The sequence below is a fragment of the Lepus europaeus genome, chromosome 14 (assembly GCF_033115175.1).
Source record: "Lepus europaeus isolate LE1 chromosome 14, mLepTim1.pri, whole genome shotgun sequence".
Classification (NCBI taxonomy): domain Eukaryota; kingdom Metazoa; phylum Chordata; class Mammalia; order Lagomorpha; family Leporidae; genus Lepus; species Lepus europaeus.
Window position 1 is genome coordinate 18,795,560 of NC_084840.1, and position 17,586 is coordinate 18,813,145.

A 17,586-nucleotide genomic window follows, 5' to 3' on the forward strand; every position below is an offset into this window, starting at 1 on the left:
GGCACAGCCCCAGCCGCTGCAGCCATGTGGAAAGAACCAGTGGATTGAAGACCTCTCTCTCTCTCTCTCACCCTCTTTGTAGCTCTGCCTTTCAAACAAATAAAATTTTAAAAATGGTGACAGTGACAGTCCCCTGTGCAGAGGGGTGAGGGCTCCTAAACCAAGCACTGTAAAGGAAGCCCCTCGCACACAGCGAGTGCCAATCAGATGGAACTTGGGGAGATAGTGGCGGGTGTCTGAGGGCGGTGCCTTCTAGCTTCCTGCTCCTGGAGCACTGGCCGGGGCGTGAGGGCAGGGCTGGGCCTGGCTCCCACCCTTCCCTCCGCTCCATCTGGTTTGTCACGGTCACGGTCACTGCAGGTGGACAGTGCCCTCCCCCACCTCCCATCTCCACCTCTTCCCCATGGTGTTTGTGTGTCCTGGGGCCTCGGGCTCCCGGTGAGGGCCACGGTCACAGCTGACTTCCTGGCACCATGGCGCACACTCGCGCTCCAGCCTGCCTCTTCGGAGAACGAGAGTCAACGCAGCCCACTCGGCCTCCACCCAGGGCTGCTTCCTGCAGAACGGGCCCGTGACCCTGCTCAGCTGAGCTCCCTATCAGGAAACAGGATTGTCCCCTGGATCCTGTGGAGCCTGCTAAGGAAACTTCATAGCATCTGACACCTAAAGGCTTGCAGAAAGTGCGCACGGAGAAGCCTCTGCGTGTATCCCCTCCCAGGACCTGCTTAGCTAAGTGGGACTCCCTGCTGTTGTGCACAGTGGCCACTAGAGGGCAGCAGTAGTTAAGACAACACCACCATGGACCAGTCCCAGCCAGAATTACAGGGTGGACGAGAGAGGAGGGAGGGAGAGGTAGGATGTTAGCATCGTGAAAAAGCCGGGTTGTTCTTTTCCCCTCGGGCAACAGATGGAGGAGGAATGAGTAGATAGAAGGATTGAAGTTGGACTTACAGAAAAACTTCCAGAACACAAAGTCTGCTGATCGGAGATTTTTAAAAAACCATCAGAACAGTGAAAGCGAGGGCTCCGACAGCCTAGGGCCTGCACAACCCCAGAAGCTGCCCTCAGCCTTCCTCCTGCCCTCAGGGACCCAGTCTTGCAGGTGCAGCAGTAAGGTAACTTTATTGGTCAGGCTGGCCACCACACGAGCTTCCCCTGTAGCCAGGAATCGTTTATACAGGCAGAGGGCTTTCTGAGGGCCCTGGGCAGGGGGCGGCCATGGCCCTCCAGCCAGGGCGCCTCCGCTGGAACGAGCTGGTTTGGCTTTTGCGGATTTCGGGTCTGGAGCCGAGAGCACAGTCCGAGGATTCCTCCCCCTCTCCCCGGTGCCGGAAGCATGCATAGTGTCAGGGTGGATGGCGTCTGGGCAGGGCCCGGGCTCAGCCAGTGCTCGGCCCCAGCTCCCTGGCTGGCCACAACCCAACGGTGCCCCCAACAGCAGGTGGGTTAGGCCCCGGGCAGCGGACGTTTCAGGAGCGGGAAGAAGTCACTGTCCCCCAGCCAAGCTGTAATGTAGCAGGCATCTTCAGGGCCGAAGGTGTAGCTCGGAGATGGGGCGCAGAGGGTTCCTGGCCAGCACGGGCGGGTCTGCGCCTTCCCGGACCCCGTGAGCATCTCCAGCTGGAGCTGCTGCCTCAGAGCCGGTCCATTCACGGAGACCGCCCTGCGGCCAGCAGGCAAGCCCAGGGCTGGCTGAGTCTGCCTCTCCCATCGGGCCTGGGGAAGACAAGGGGACAAACCGTCTTTCCCATGCTTTGGAGAAATCTCAGACAGGTGCTGTTGGGACAGGAGAGAGTGCTGGGCAAGGAGGAAGCTGTTGGGGCTGCTTCCGGGGTGCGCCTGCCCCGAGCTCGGGCTGGCCTCTTCCCTTGAGAGCTGGCCAGTTGCTGACATGCACCCCCACCCACTCATCCAAGCCCAGGGCTGGCTGTCTCCTCCGGCCGGATGCTGGGACTCCAGCCTGGGGGCTTTCAACAGGTGAGCTGGAGGGGGAACACAGGTGACTGTCTACCCCGACCCCCTCAAACACCAGTGTGGCTGTTCTCCACAGGTCGCTGGGCAGGCACCCACGGGCCCCGCGGGGGCGGTGCAGCAAGGCTGGGTGGGCACGAGGTATCCTGCGAGGAGCAAGGAATGGTAGCCCAGTGCCACCGCGTAGCCAGCGCAGGGCCTGGGGAGACGGCGGTGAGGCGCCCACTGCCCGGCAACTGCGCAGGCGCCGTGCTCAGCTCCGCGGGGGAGAGACAGTAGGGTTTCTGGGGTTGGGGCTTCCGGGGATTAGTCCCTGTGCCACCATAGCCGTCCCCTGCCCAGGTGGTTCCCCGATCCCACCCAGCCCTGCCTCCAGGAAGGAGACGAGAGGGAGCTGTGGACTTCCGTCGCGGGGTCTGTCCCAGCCCTCCCAGCAAAAGCCAAACCAAACCATCAAGCCGGATGCGGTGGGGCGGGGCCGGGGCTGCTCAGATCTCGATGAGGCTGGCCAGGCGCAGGCAGAGGGGCGCGTCGGCCGGCATGGCGCTGCGCTTCAGCTGGTTGCCGTCCAGGCGCAGCACCTGCAGCTTGGAGAAGTTCATGACGTCCACCACGGAGCAGAAGCTGCTGATGGAGAACTCTGCGGGCACAGAGGGCGGGGCACTCAGCCTCGGCGCGACCGCCGCCTCCAGGAAGGCTTCCGAGCAAGGGGTGGGCCTTGCAGCCTTCGGGGTGGGCATGGTGCAGAATCCCAGTGAAGCTAGGGGACCGAGAAGGGGGCTGGGCCTGCGGCCCCGCCTCCTAACCCCGCCCTCCGCCCCTCCCCCACCAGTACGTTGCAGACCCTGGAATGTCCTTGGGTGTCCTTCCCGCTAGGACTTGATTTTTTTTTTTTGTCCTGTCCGTGGGCAGCAGAGGGAAGCAGAGGGCAGCCAGGGACCAGGCAGAGCCACTTGCAAAGGCTTGATTGCTTTTGGAGAGGGAGGGCTTTGCGGAATCGCTATGAGCAGGAAGGCTGGAAATGGAGAGGTTTAAATCTGGAACATCTCCTGCCACTCTGCAGAGAGAGAAGTGGCAGGAGGTTAAAGGGAGGACGCCTGGGCCGAGAGACAACTGTCTCCAGGCCTGGGGCTGCCAGGGGAGCGCGCGCAGGGCTCCGAGGTGAGAGGCGCCGGGAACCCAACCCCTCAGTGCCATCCCTCTGCCTCCCGCACGTGACTCCATCACGGGCTGCTTCTCTCTCCAATCTCAAAAGAAGACCCCTTTTGGAAGTGTCGCCCCTATGGCACACAGTGCCCCTGGGCAGACAGGGCTGTTTGGTTTTGAACACGAGCCCTTTTGCCACCTCTCCCGTGCTTGTCCTCTGCTGGACCACTTCTCCCTCTGCCTGTCCCGGGCAAGTCAACTGCCTCTGTTTCCGGTCTACTCAGTCACGTGAGACGAAAGCTGTGGAGCTGAGGCAACACGCCAGCAGGGACCACAGCATCACGGCTGCACCTGAAGTGCCCGACACCTGGCCGCCCGGCACACAGCAGGTGCAGAGGGCAGGATCGGGCTCGGGCGCCCCAGCAGGGGGCACCCTGGGCTGTGGTTCCCCCAGAGGTGTCCCTCAGCTTGCAAAGGGGGTCAGGAGCTGTGTGCATCCTGGAGCTAGGTGGGGGTGGGCAGCAGAGCTCGGTGTGACGGCCGGGGGGGGGGGGGGGGCTCCTGCTGGGCGAGTCCGGGGGTGTGCAGGCATCAGAGAGCGGCTGCCGGAAGTGTTCTGTGTCAGCATCGTCCTGGGTGCACGGACAGTGGCCCAGTGGCCATCCGTACATGCCGTTATGGAAGTCTCAGTTAAGAGAGAAGAATGGAGCAAGTCGAGCTGGGGTACGGCTGCAGCAAATGACTTGTGCTACAGATGTGAGGCTAAAAGCACCGGGCCAGGGAATGACCCGACTCGGGGGGCACCGGGCACTGCGGAGCGGCCCCCTCCGGAGCGGGCACACAGATGGCTTAGCCATGTCCCCGAGAAGAGATTTGAGGGCCTCTGAGTAGGCAGGCGGGGGCCAGGGCCCTGGCCAGGGGCTGGGTCTCTGTCCCCAGCATATGGGACTTGGAGGGAAGCAAAGCGGCTCAGCCCAGCGTCCCTTCCAGCCCTATGGGACTGAGCTAGGGGCTCAGGGAGAGCTCTCCCCCAGCCTGCAGGCCTCACACAGTCTGCAAAATTCCTGGCTCCCAGCTGCCTGGGCACAAACACGAGGCTCCCATCTCCCCTCCCACTGAGCGTGTGGGGAGCCAGACACCCCGGGTAGAACGATTCCCACCACCCGCGGGCACTGCCAGCCCCCCTGCCCGTGTCCTGCGCTGGCCCATGAACAGGGCAGGGCTTCTGCCCGGAGCCATGGGAGGACAGACTGCAGCCCAGATCAAACACTGACGCGGTCTTTCCTATGTCCTGGCCGACCCACCCTGCTCCGCTGGGTCCCAAAGCTTCCGAATAACATTCCCGGCCTGTTGCTAACTGGAAAATCTGAGAGGGCGGCTGACGGCGGAGGCTGGGGAGCGGCTGCCGGGAGGGGACCAGGCCTCATCCCCTGCAGGCCCCGGAGTCCCTGGAGTCCCCGTCCTCCTCTGCCTTTCCCTCCTCCGTGCCTCAATTTCCCCATCTTTGCAATGCAAACAACAGCAACAACAGCAGGTCACTAGCAAGTACGGCTGTTCGGCTGCCTGACGAGGAGGCCGGAGAGACGAGCACCATTGAGCCAAGGCCACAGGCGCGGGCCAGTTCTTGCCTGGTCGAATGGAGAGCTTTCTGGCCACCGCCCTGGACACCACTAAAGGGGCTTTATTTCCTGGCCACCTCGTCTGTGAGCGTCTGTGAGCGACAGACATGGCTCTGTGTGAAGGCAGGGAGGTGACAGACGCTCCCGTGGCATCCCCTCCCGTGCCCACTTCCTCTGTCTACTGGGGCCATGCGGGTCAGATGTGGATGGAGCACAGCACGGGGGGCGGTTTGCCACGCAGCCTCCCTCCCTGATGGGGTGCGGGGGTGGGGGGCAGGGGAGCGAGCACTTGGTGGCAGCCCTCAGACCCTGCGAGCAGAGCCATTGTCCTCAGAGGACGCCCCGCCCAGTGGACAGCCATCTCCAGGGCTAGGCCACCTTCCTCAGGGGGCCGGCCAGCTCCTTAGCACATCCCTAAATGCCTGATCTGTTCCCCAGGGGGGTGCTCAGGGCCTCTCACTCACTTCAAAGTGCTCCGCCTGTGCCATTGCCGAAGCCCCTTCCCCGGGAGAAGAGCTGGGAGAGGCGGGCAGGCGGAGGAACGCTGGCTCTGGCTCGGGACCTGCCCGCCTGTGCTAAGGGCCAGGGCTGCTGAAACGGGTTTTGCAGTGCCCTTCGGGCGCCTCTAGGCATCTGCAGGGGTGAGGGTGGGGGCCCTCCTGCAGCAAGAAGCCCAGTGATCCCTCCCCGCCCCTGCCCAGCCGCCACCCCAGGCTCCCGCTAGCCCGGGGCAGGACCTCTGCCCTGCCACCAGGGGCCCCTTGGGCTCCAGGGGAACCGACTGGTGCCGCCTTCCACTCCGAGAGGTGGCGCAGTCCTGCTCACCAGCTCCCATGCTCCAGAGGCAGATAAACATCGGAGCACGCGGCCAGGCTGCGGGGGCTGGGGCGCGTCACGCGGCCACCGAGGCTCATCCTCTTACAGGCTGGTGTCTAAGGACAGACACCTCCCACGAGGGACCTAGAAATCGAACTGAGACTCTTCATCCCGGGGGAACGTCCCCTCCCTCCCAAACCTCTCCAAACTCGTCTCTCTCTGCCCCTTCACACACCACTGCTCCTGCTCAGGCACACGCACAGTGCTCGCTTCGGCAGCACTTACACTGACATTGGAACGACACAGAGAAGATGAGCAAGGCACATGCAGCCCTTGGCAGTTGACCTGGTAAGTGACCATCAGTGGCTCTGTCCTGCAGGCCACCATCCCATGCCCACTTCTCTCCCAAGACCCGGGTGGGAGCTTGCCCCTCCTGGGGAAGTCTCGGGCCCCCACCCCCACCCCGCTGACTTCTCCCAGCACCACTGGCCAGTGCAGGTGCTCGCTACCCTGCACCCCGTGGTCAGGGCCGAGGCCGGTTGTGCAGGCTGCTGGGTCTCTGGCCGTGTGGCTCCCCTGCTGGTGTTTTGCCTGCACGGGCACGAGCACTCGGAGCAGAGCCACTCCAGTGACGCAGGCGCAGCTGCCGGCTGCCCCCGGGGCCAAGCTCTCACCATTGATCCTGTTGCCTTGCAGGTAGAGGTTCTCCAGGTTGGTGCTGACCGGGGGGATCTTTTGCAGCTGGTTGTAGGAGAGGTCGAGCTCCAACAGGCTGCTGGAGTTGAAGGTGTTGGAGGCCAGGCCGCTGTTGGTGAGGCTGTTGTGGGACAGCCGCACGTACAGCAGCTTGGGCGACCCCCGGAAGTAGCTGTCGGGGACGGTGTAGACATTGTTGTGCTCCAGGTAGAGCTGTTCGAGGGCCGAGGGCAGCCCGTCGGGCACCCGGCGCAGGTGGTTGTAGCTCAGGTCCAGCAGGATGAGCGAGCGGAGGCCCCTCATGGAGCTGCCCACCTCCTGGATCTCGTTGTGCTGCAGGTACAGGGCCGTGAGGTTCTCCAGCCCCTCCAGGGCGTTGTTGGGCACGCGCGAGATCTGGTTGTGGTCCAGGTGGAGCTCCCGCAGCGAGCGGGGCAGCGGGCCCGGCATCCGGGTCAGGTTGTTGTGGTCCAGGTACAGCCTCTCCAGGTGCCTGAGCTTGGAGAAGACCCTGCGGCCCACCTTGTCGCTGGTGATCTGGTTGCCATGCAGGGCGACCCAGAGCAGCCCGGTGGCGTTGTCGAAGACGCCCTCCTGGATGGCGGTGATCTGGTTGTTCTGGAAGTAGACGTACTTCATGCGGGATGGCACGAAGGGCAGGTACTTGAGATTGCGGTTGTCACAGTACATGGCGGTGGGGAAGTTGGGGGGGCAGTCGCACTCCTGGGGGCAGTCGCGGGGCTCCGGTGGGGACGGGGAGCCGTAGGCATAGGCGGGGCCCTCCTCCACCCCGTAGGGGTAGGGCTCGTAGGGCTCGTACGGGTAAGGGTCGTACGGGTCGTAGTAGGTGGACTGCTGGTTGCGGAGGTAGTGGAACCACCAGTGCGGGTCTTCGTCATACTGGGCCCGGGACAGGGAGCAGAGCCCCGCAAGCAGCAGGAGGGAGGCCCACTGCATCGTGTCTCTGTGCAGGGAGGGAGAGAGGAGAGGGAGCGGGCATGAGTGAGCCTCAGGAGGCCGTGGCTCAGAGCTGGGCAGCGCCTGCTTTGGCGTCAGACGCCTGGGCGCAGGAGCCTGCTCGCCCTTGCTAGGTGCACACAGCCCGTGGCCGGCTCTGCACACGTGGTCTGGCTGGACCACGGCCACGGGGGCAGGGCGGAGAGCTCCATGCATCTCCCCTGGTCCCCTGGTCAAGAAGAAGTGGAATGGAGGTTGCTGCATTTAGAGGGGCAGGTCCATGGCAGCCTTAGCCCCAGGCAGGTTCTGCGGAGGTAGCTGCCGTTGTGTGTGTGTGTGTGTGTAGGGGTGTAGGGGTGGGAGTCATGGGCTCCTTGGGCCTGGATTCACATCCAGTTTGGACTCTCCAGGGAAACACTATTTTCCAAGAGTCCAAGGACAAAGCCCTCTGGCTCTTCCTGTCCCGGAGAAACTTCTAGAAGCAGCTTGAGCATCAAAGGGGAAAATCTGAGCCACTTGGGAAGCTCTTTGGGCCTCTCAGGCAGGCTGGTGTTTTCAGGCCCTGGGCGTCTGGGGAGGAGTGTGGCCCCTCTGCGGCCACCACGGGCCTTGGGCTTCCCTCCAAAGTGCCACTGTCGGTGGCATTCGGCTGGGTGAGAAAACCCTCTGGTTAGCAGTCTGTGCTCACGCATGCAGCTTGGCTGGGCCTGGAGGAGCCCCATGTGGGACTCATCTGGAGACGGGCACAGATCCCCTCCAGCCGGGGGACATGGGGTGCGGCACGGTGTGGGGATGCCGAGCCGGTCTGCCTCCCTCTCTTCCCCGGAGCCTAGCGAAGTGTTAGCACCCTGGGGACATGGGGCCAAGAGCAGTGACTGGAAAACACCGACAGATGGAGGGGACATTGGAGGTTCTCACATTTGCCCAAGGGAACGCGGCTTTGGATGGGGTTCTGACACTCACCTTGGAGCCTGCCAGGCCACTGAGATGAGGCCAGGGCAGGCTGAGAGGGCGGCGCGGGGGCTGGGGGCCCCTGGGAGGGAAGTTGAAGGTATGGAGGGAGGGGCCCAGCAGCGGGTCGTCGGGTCTGGGGAGCCTGCCCTGATTACCTCCTGCCAGGGCACCACACAGCCTCTGTGGGCACCTTCCAGCGAGTCACCCTCGGACAGAGCCCCCAGGGCTGTCCTGGGTCTGGAAGAGTCCCACTTAGCCGCTGCATTGCTGTTGGGCCTTGCTGGGCTGGCGACCGTGGACAGGGGACAGAAAGGATAATAAAAGCCAGCCTCAGAACTGATGGGAAGGGCTTTGGTGGCCACGTTCAAACTCCTGGCCACTGGCTCCTCCAGGCAGCCCCCTGGGCCTGCCACGAGCCACTGGGCTGCCGAAGAGCCAGCAGGCATCCTGGCTCATCCTCAGGCAGCCCCAGGCCTCAGACAAAGAGCCCCAGTGTTCTGAGAAGCAGACTCAACTGCCCACTGCCTGGGCACGCTGGCTGCTCCCTGGCTGTGGCCAGGCAAGAAGACGGATGGAGCAGCCTGCTGCCAACTGTGCATTTTTCCATGCACAGCCCTGGGCTGCTGCAGGACCAAGGTGGTGGCCTAGAGGCTGGCACAGTGAGCCTCTGTCTCTGTTTCTCCTTTTCCAGACCGGGCACCTTGGCAGCCAAGAGCCATAGTCCCCTTGAAACCCAGCTTTCCAGGGTCTGTGTGTCCCACCCGCTTTGGCCTCTGCTTAGAGCCAGGGCTGCCTTGAGGGTTTGGTAGGGGAGCTTACGCCTCCCCCCGGATCCCACTGCCTCTGTTAGCCACGTAGCTTCAGGGTTGGATACTCTTACCTTGCTTCCCACAATGCCACGGGTCCACCTGTGCTCAGCCTTTGCTAAGGTGGAAAGCCCAGGGACTGACACACCAGGAGCTGGGGCGGGGCGGGCGGGGGGCACCTAACTCAGAACCTGCTGCTGGTCTCTCATCGCTCTAGAGAAAGGTCTCCTCGTTCAGACAGGGAGCTGTCCCCTAACCTGGAGGGGACCCCACCGGGATGCACAGCCCCCTGGACACAGCTGATGCTTCATCCGACTCCTACCCACTCCCTTGCACCTCAGCAGCTCACACATGCTATACAAAGCAGCATTTAGGACACCCAGGGCTCGGGCCACCCCCAAAGCGCCCCAGATCTCAAAGAGTTGAGGTTATGAGGATCCCCACATTATTTGAACTTTTACATTTTTGTGCCTGAGAACTGGAGGCCCCCCGAGGACCACAACGGAGATGTCCTGCAACTGGACCTCTTGCCCTGGGGCAGCATCCCTCGGGGGCAGCCCAGACTTGGGGGGAAGGAGGGATGGCCCACCCCTGCCCTCTCCCAGGTCCTGTCTTCGACTTCCTTTATGGACCGACAAGGGTGCAACCCCGAAGTAAGATGCCTGCACTTACCTCGAGCTGAGCGGGGGAAGAGTGCCCACGTCCCTCGGTCCGGCCTCCTTGGGCTGCAGAACGTGGGCGCGAGGAGAGCAGAAGTGAGCTCGGCTGGGAGTGCGCGGCCGTGCCAGGCCAGGGCCCGCCCCCAAATTCCTAACCAGGAGCCTGGAGAGAGGGGTTGCGGAGCGGGCCGGCTCCCAGGCGGGCGGCAGGGGCGGGGCTCGCCCGGGCGCGCGGAGACCCGAGTCCGCCCCCCGCCCGCTGGAAAACCACCTTCTTTCCACTCGCCGATCTTCCAGGGAGTTAGCGCGCCCTGGACGCCAAAGTGCCTGGGTTTCTCATTAAAGCCACAAAGGCAGATGTGGGGAGGGGAGGGCCCGGGTTTGGGGAGCGCTGTCTTTAACCCCCGAGCGGCCCCGAGCGCCCCGTGGGCCACTGTGACCTCCCTCGTGGCCTCAGCGCCCCCTACAGGCGGGTCTCAGACTGACGGCGAGGGCAGGGGCTGACTCCAGGTGGGACCCCCGACTGCCCTGGCTCCTTCCCCGACACTGGGACGCACGCAAAAGCAGGGAACCTCATTTCACAGCACCTGCCGGCAGTGGGGAGGACTGTGGGAAGACCCGAGCTAGGCTAGCACGCAGCTGACGTCCGCTGTGAGGCAACCATGACCACAGCTGTGCCCACTATACAGATGTAGAGTCTGGAATCGGGAAAGGCGAGGTCTAGGAAGTGCCGGCGGGGGTAGACGGTTGGTAGTTAGCTTTGTTGGTTTGGATTTTGAATGTTCAAGAACAGCGCGTTTTAAGAGGGGGAAGCAATGGGGTCTGGTATATGCATGCATATATATGTATACTTAGATATGAAGATTCATTTTATTTATTTGAAAGGCACAGGGACAGAGAGGGAGACAAAAAGCTTCCACCTACTGGTTCACCCCTCAAAGGCTGGCACAGGCCAAATCCAGGAGCCAGGAGCTGCTTCCAGGTCTCCCGCATGGGTGCAGGGGCCCAAGCACTCGGGCCATCCTCCCCTGCTTTCCCAGGTGCATCAGTAGGGAGCTGGATAGGAAGTGGAGCAGCCAGCGCTTGACCCAGTGCCTGTGTGGGATTCTGGCGTTGCAGGTGTAACCTACCGTGCCACAGCGCCGGTCCCTTTCTGACATTTCTTAGAGCACACAGGAGGGATCGTTGTATGGGGAAAGGAGGCCCCAGCCCAAGCTCAAGGAGACAGAATGGCAGATTAGATGAGTGTAGTGGAAGAGGGGCTAACATACTTATTATTTTTAATTGGGACTTTTAAAAAATTGTATTTACTTGAGAGGCAGAGAGACAGATGGAGAGCGAGAGAGCAAGAGAGAGCTCTCCCATCCATTGTTTCACTCCCTAAATGCCCCCAGTGGCCAGGGCTGAGCCAGCTGAAGTCAGGAGACAGAATCTCACCCCAGGTCTACCACGTGGGTGGCAAGGCCCCGGTCACTCTAGCCATCCTGTTGCTGTCCAAGGTCTGTATCAGCAGGAACCTGGCGTCAGGTTCAAAGGCATGCTGACGTGGGATGCAGGTCTCGTTACCAGCATCTTAACCTCGAGGCCAAACTCCTACCACAGGCTGCTGCAGAGAGAACCAGCAAGTTGTGTGGACAGATCGGATCTGGCAGTTAGGGCAACTCAGGAATGACTCCGGGATCTTTTTTTTTTTTTTTTTGGACAGGCAGAGTGGGACAGTGAGAGAGAGACAGAGAGAAAGGTCTTCCTTTTTGCCGTTGGTTCACCCTCCAATGGCCGCTGCGACCGGCGCACTGCGCTGATCCGAAGCCAGGAGCCAGGTGCTTCTCCTGGTCTCCTATGGGGTGCAGGGCCCAAGCACTTGGGTCATCCTCCACTGCACTCCCGGGCCACAGCAGAGAGCTGGCCTGGAAGAGGGGCAACCGGGACAGAATCCGGCACTCTGACCAGGACTAGAACCCGATATGCCAGCACCGCAGGCGGAGGATTAGCCAAGTGAGCCGCGGCGCCGGCCTTCCAGGATCTTGCTTTGAGCCGCTGGTCAGCTGATGGAGCATTTTGGGACAGACAGAGGTGGGTGGGGCAGGAAGCGTGCTGTGGCTGTGCCGTGTGAGCGATGCCTGGTGCCCGGGGTGGGGGCATCCCAGTGAGGTGCGTGTGAATCTGAGCGGAGTCCGGGGCCTGAGGGAAACACGTGAGGACCCCTGGGTTTGGCTCACATAGAATCTGTGTTGCTTAGATGAACCCATGCGCCCTGAGCGTGCTGTCGTCCAGGGACTGGCTCCTGCCTAGGCCCGGAAGCGCCTCCTATTTTAACGCCCACTGTGAAACCCTTGGGTGATTCGAACTTGAAGAACCCACTGGTAGTGCTGCTGGCTGCACTGGACCCCACTCAGATGGAGTGCAAGTAACTCGAGAGCTGGGGGAGGAAAAGGGGCAGGACTCATGGGCACTCCTTCTTTTTTTAAAGATTTATTTGAAAGTCAGAGTGAGAGAGAGAGACAGAGAGAGAGAGAGAGACAGAGAGAGAGAGAGAGAGAGAGGTCTTCCATCCGCTGGTTCACTCCCCGATTGGCTGCAACGGCCAGAGCTGTGCCGATTCGAAGCCAGGAGCCAGGAGCTTCCTCTGGGTCTCTCTTGCGGGTACAGGGGCCCAAGCACTTGGGCCATCTTCCACTGCTTTCCCAGGCCACAGCAGAGAGCTGGATCGGAAATGGAGCAGCCGGGTCTCGAACCGGCGACAAGGGCCCTCCTTCTTAGCACACCGATTGCATTCCCTTTATAAACTGGAGCACCTGCTATGTATGCGTGGTGCACGTACCCGAGCGGCGGGGACAAAGGAAGGCTCGTCGCAGAACAGGTGTGTATGCCGCAAACTCTGATCTCAGAGGATGGCCTTGGCCTGCAGGTGGCTGAGAATCACACAGTTGGCTTCCTGATTGTTTTGTGAGTCCACAAAGCAGTCACTTCTCAGTGGAGGACGTTGGCAATGGGGACAGGAGACACTGCTCAGAAGGGCGTGGACAGCCGGGGCTGGGCCGCCCATGGAGGACAGATGCTTGTGTTTAAGTTTTCGCCTGCTGACTGTGGCTGTATTTACTGATGGAGTCTGGAGACCACATATGCCCTGGGATCCCTTCCACCAGGCTCCACCCAAAACGGCAGTGGCTCCGTATGGCCTGCCCGCCATCTCCGCCCTAGGGCTCTGGTCACCTGTCCTGCAGCAAGGGAGGGTCTGGGCGGAGGGAAGCGGGGAGCGGGCCTGGGACTGGGATGGAGGCAGAGACGAGCGAGTCATTACTTTCAGAAGTTGCCTTTTCTGCCCTCTGGTTCCCTTTTCTCTCCGTAGACTCTGCTGTTCTGTCACCCGGTTCCAGCACAGGCCCTGGGGACTTAGCTTCCAGCGGGGGAGGGTCCGCGGGTGCAGGGGTGTGTTTGGGACACTGGTGCTTTCTGGGGCGGGGGGTGTCGCGTCAACGTTGCCCGGTCGCTAGAGTACAAGCAAGGTAGGTGACAAGTGGTGCTGTTCTTTTCCATCCGTAGCCCAGCTGTGCCCACCCTGCCTGGCACTTAGTGGACAGTCAGCAAAAGGTCATGAAATGAGACGTATTTTCGGCTCCCCACGGAGTCTGTCTGTCTTCAGTGCTCAATGCTGCGTGCGAGAACCACCACCAGCCAGGCCAACTGGACATTCCTGGGGTTCAGGCCACTGCTATTTCCTCCCTGTCCAGAAAAGTTCAGGTTAAACCACAGCCACGGAGCAAAGCTGATTGCCTCTGACGTTGGACCCACCCTGTCTGGGAGGAATGGAGCGGCTTCTGACCCAGATTCCCGCCAGTAGAGACACAGTGACGCTCCTGTGGCCACCAACGCCTTCCTCCTCCCGCCCCAGGCAGGCCCTGGCAGCCCCAGTTTCTAGGACACAGCCCCTGGTCCCAGACAACCTGGGAATGAGGGGTCAGACTGGACACGCGCCCAATCACAGCTCTTGAGTTGGACACAAAATCAGTAGAAAGATGATGCTGGTTACGCACCCAGGCCCTGCTGCTGGCCCGTCCTGAAAGCTCTGGATGCCAGAGAGGGATTTTTGACCAGGCTGATACTTTGATGGAAAGTCTTGGCTACATTGGCACCCAAGAAAGGCGTCCCATAGCTTCCAACAGGGATGTTTTTCTCTTCTCCCCCGGCACCGAGGGCTCGTTAGGAACCCTCAGCATCCTTGCAGGAGGACAAGAGCCACAGAGATGTTGGAGCTGGAGGAAGTCGCGGTTCCTTCAAGGGCAGCAGGAGGAAGACCTCAAGTTCTAGGTCCTGGGAGATGCACCGAGGGCTCCAGGCTTTCCTTTTCATGATCAGTTCAAGAGCAAGACCCAGAGCAGTCTTGTCCCTTTCGTGGCTAGTGGCTCTTCTGCAGTGTGTTTGAGTTGGGAAGAGGGGTTTGTTCTGGGAGAGATACCTAAACAAGGAAGGAGGAAGGAGGCGGAGGAGCCCTGCAGCCTGAGGGGTTGGCTTAGTAACGGCCCTCACCTTTGCTCCCGCAAATGGCCCAAGATCCAATGGTGTCCCTCAGGCTGTGCTGGGGGCTATTGGAGGGAACCAAAATGAGACAGTTCCCAGGTTGCTGCCAAGGAAATTACACGACTGCAAGTGAGACCAGGCCTGTCTATCAGTCCTAAAACACCACCTGCTATTTCTAAGATTCTCATCACAACCCTAAGAGATAGGTATTATCGTGCCTTATTTTTGCACATGAAGGAACTGGAGTTCAGAAAGGTTAATTAATTGTTCAAGATTACATAGCAATTAAGAGGCAGAGCTCGCATTCTCTACTTAAATCTGTCTGCTTCTAAATTCTGAGTCCCTAACTACCATGCGGCGTAGAATCTCCAGTGTGAAGGCAAACACGGCGTCTGGGACGGACGTCCGTTCACATTCTGGCTCCATCGCTACCTGGAAGGCTTTGGGCTGACAGGTGAAGCACCAGGGACTCTCAGCATCCTCACTTGTAAGATAAGGACCGAAACCCCACCCGTGGGCTGTGGGGGACTCCGAGAGAAACAGCCGTCCCAGCAGGGAGCCTGTCGCGGTGGCCCTCCAAGACCAGCAATGTCTTTGGTGATCTTATCAGACTGCAAGTTCCTAAGGGGGCAGCCTTGTCATTGTGCCTCTATTAGCACAATGCACAGAGTGGTTGGCCTGCGTGAGGCCATTTCTAAACATCAAGTGACCAAGTGGATTGCACTCGAGGGTGGTGTAACCACTCTGGTAACTGAAGCCGATGGGAAAGAAAGTAGCCCACCAAAGGTAGAGGTGGGGCTTCCAGTGGCTGGAATCACAAACCCCTCAAGCAGTGGTCTGGTTTCGTGGCACAGCAGGTTTAACCTCCTCCTGCGATGCCAGCATCCCACATGGGCATTGATTTGAGTCCCGCCTGCTCCATTTCCGATCCAGCGTCCTGCTAATGTGCCTGGGAAAGCAGAGGAAGGTGGCCCAAGCGCTTGGACTCCTGCAACCCATGGGGGAGACCCAGATGGAGTTCCAGGCTCCTGACTGTGGCCTGGTTCTGTTCCGGCTGTTGTGGCCATTTAGGGAGTGAGTAGCATCATTCTGAATTCACTCCACTGAGGGGAGAAGTTGGCTCCACCTTGGGACTGGGGGAGGATGCCTCCAGGGTAAAGCCAGTGGCAGGTCTCACGGGCCCACCTGAAGGTGTAAGTTCTTGGCTCCAGTTCCATCTGAGCTCATTAAAGACCAGGAATAACTGCCCATGGTAATGTACAAAATTTCTTAAATTCTGGTTCCTTTTATCGTCTGCTTCTCTCTGGTTCCTGTGTAGTGCAGCATCCCATAATAAAAACATTTAAAAAGGAAAACGCCTTTAAGAAGGAGGGGATGGGGCTTAGGAAAGGGACTGGGCTTTGACTCAGACAGAATGGCTTCCGACCTCAGAAATCCAGTCTTTTCCTTATTTCTTCAGATTCCTTATGTGCAGAATGGGTGGGGACGGCCCATCCCCACCCGCTGGCTGGTTGTAAGACGGTTGGTTGTGCGTACCTAGCATGGCGTCTGGCATCTGGTGGCTGCTTACAAAGTGTGCACCTGTAGTGTTTGTGCTGAGACTGGCTGGTGGGGTCCCCAGGGGGCACCCCACGTCCCCCCAGTCTTTGGGGAGATCAGAGGGAGGGTGATCTTAGCAGGAACGTGGGTGGTGGCAGCTTGGGCAGGGCAGCTGAGGTTTGCAGGGAAAAACAGAACTGGTGTGGGGGTGGGCTGGGTGTCGGCTGGCCAGAGGGGCTGGGCTCCAGGCGGTTCCGGAGGGGCAGAATCTCTGCAGATGGGCCCCGCCCCCTGATGAGCGACAGGTGGATGGTTTCAGTGCCCAGCCAGGGTCGCGAGGCCATGAGGAGGTGGGCACGGGGGCCTCTGTCACAGCCCTGCACTGAGGCACTGAGCTCCAAGAGGAGCAGCTGGCCAAAGTCTTGCTGATGGATCAGGCAGAGGGCGAGGGAGCTGCTGGTGCGTTTCCAGAGATCGAAGGGGCAGCCCCAAGCAGCCCACCCAAGCCAGAAGCACACATTAGATCTTAAAAAAAATGCTGATTTCACATCTTACTGCACGAACGTTCACGTTTATTTTGTTGGAATCTACTCCTCAAAGCTCCTTGAATCATCGTGGCGCTCCGGACACACCAGGCATCTTGGGAGGCTCTGTGAGCCCCCAGTCAGCCCAACTTGAGCGCCACCGTCTTGGGCGTTCACCCTGGCAGCTCAGCTCCTCAGTGCGGTAAGGAAGAGCTGGGAAGGCTGCCCCTTCTCTGCACCTGTGGCAGCAGCCACGTGGTAGGCGCTGTGGCTTCTTCCACAACTTTCTTACTGGGAAACTGTCAGCTGGCTCCCGGCCAGCCTGCCTGGAGGGGTTGGTGAAGGAATAAATTCCTTTCCCAGTCCCCGAGAGGCTGTATTTCTAAGGGAATTTGCAAGAATAGAAATTGTTTTGATCTGCAATCAAGATACTGAGATGCGCTCCTTCCCCCACCTCCCACTTCTTCACTTCCTCCGGCTCGGTGGCTCTGAGGAACACATCTTTGTGGGGGAGTTTGCTTTCTCCCTGCCAGCAGCCAGCCTCCCAGGAGGGCCTTGAGCTCCCCCCTCCACGGATACCCTTCTTCTGCACCTGCCCTCCTCTTTAATCCACTGCCCTCCGTTCCCCATCTCCCCAGGTCATCAACTGCAACAAGCCAGTGTCTTCCCGGAGCAAATGTGTTCTGTTGCAAGGGGCTAACTGGGATATGGTGCTAGAGTTATACAGAGGAACTCTTTTGAATAAATAAATAAATAAATAAATAAATAAATACTTATTGATTATTCAGGGGATGAAGGAGAGCCGATGGGTCTTTAAGAAACATTTGTTGGGGCCGGCACTGTGGCTTGGTAGGCTAAGCCTCCCCCTGTGGTGGCCTCACCCTGGTGTCCTGGCTGCTCCTCTTCTGATGCAGCTCTCTGCTATGGTCTGGGAAAGCAGCACAAGATGGCCCCGGTCCTTGAGGCCCTGCATTTGCGTGGAAGACCTGGAGGAAGCTCCTGGCTCCTGACTTTGGATCAGCCCAACTCCGGCCGTTGTGGCCACTGGGGAGTGAACCAGTGGATAGGAAGCTCGCTGTCTTTCTCTCTCTCTCCCTCCCTCTCTTCCCCTACCTCATCTGTATAAATCTGCCTCTCAAATAAATAAAATCTTTTTTTAAAAGAAGCATTTCTTTATTTGCTTATTTAAAAAGCAAAGTAACAGAGAAGGTGGATAAAGAGAGAGAGAGAGAGAATTATCCATCAGTGGTTCAGTCCCCAAGTGGCTGCAACAGTGGGGACTGGGCCAGGCGCAGCCAGGAGGCACAAACTCCATCTGGGTCTCAATTCACCTGCTGCCTCCCCGGTGCATTAACAGGAAGCAACAGGAGCAGCTGAGGCC

At 60.0% G+C, this 17,586-nt stretch overlaps 1 protein-coding gene across 1 annotated transcript; it reads right to left on the minus strand.

The window, feature by feature from the left end:
* Nucleotides 1-989: 989 nt before the first annotated feature.
* Nucleotides 990-9,755, minus strand: FMOD (fibromodulin). Its single transcript, XM_062211273.1, has 4 exons — nt 9,638-9,755; nt 6,227-7,212; nt 2,423-2,611; nt 990-1,716 (listed from the first exon to the last, which is right to left on the minus strand). The coding sequence occupies exons 2-3, from the start codon at nt 7,203-7,205 to the stop codon at nt 2,460-2,462; spliced, it is 1,131 nt and encodes a 376-aa protein (XP_062067257.1). The 5' UTR covers nt 7,206-7,212; nt 9,638-9,755; the 3' UTR covers nt 990-1,716; nt 2,423-2,459.
* Nucleotides 9,756-17,586: the final 7,831 nt, after the last annotated feature.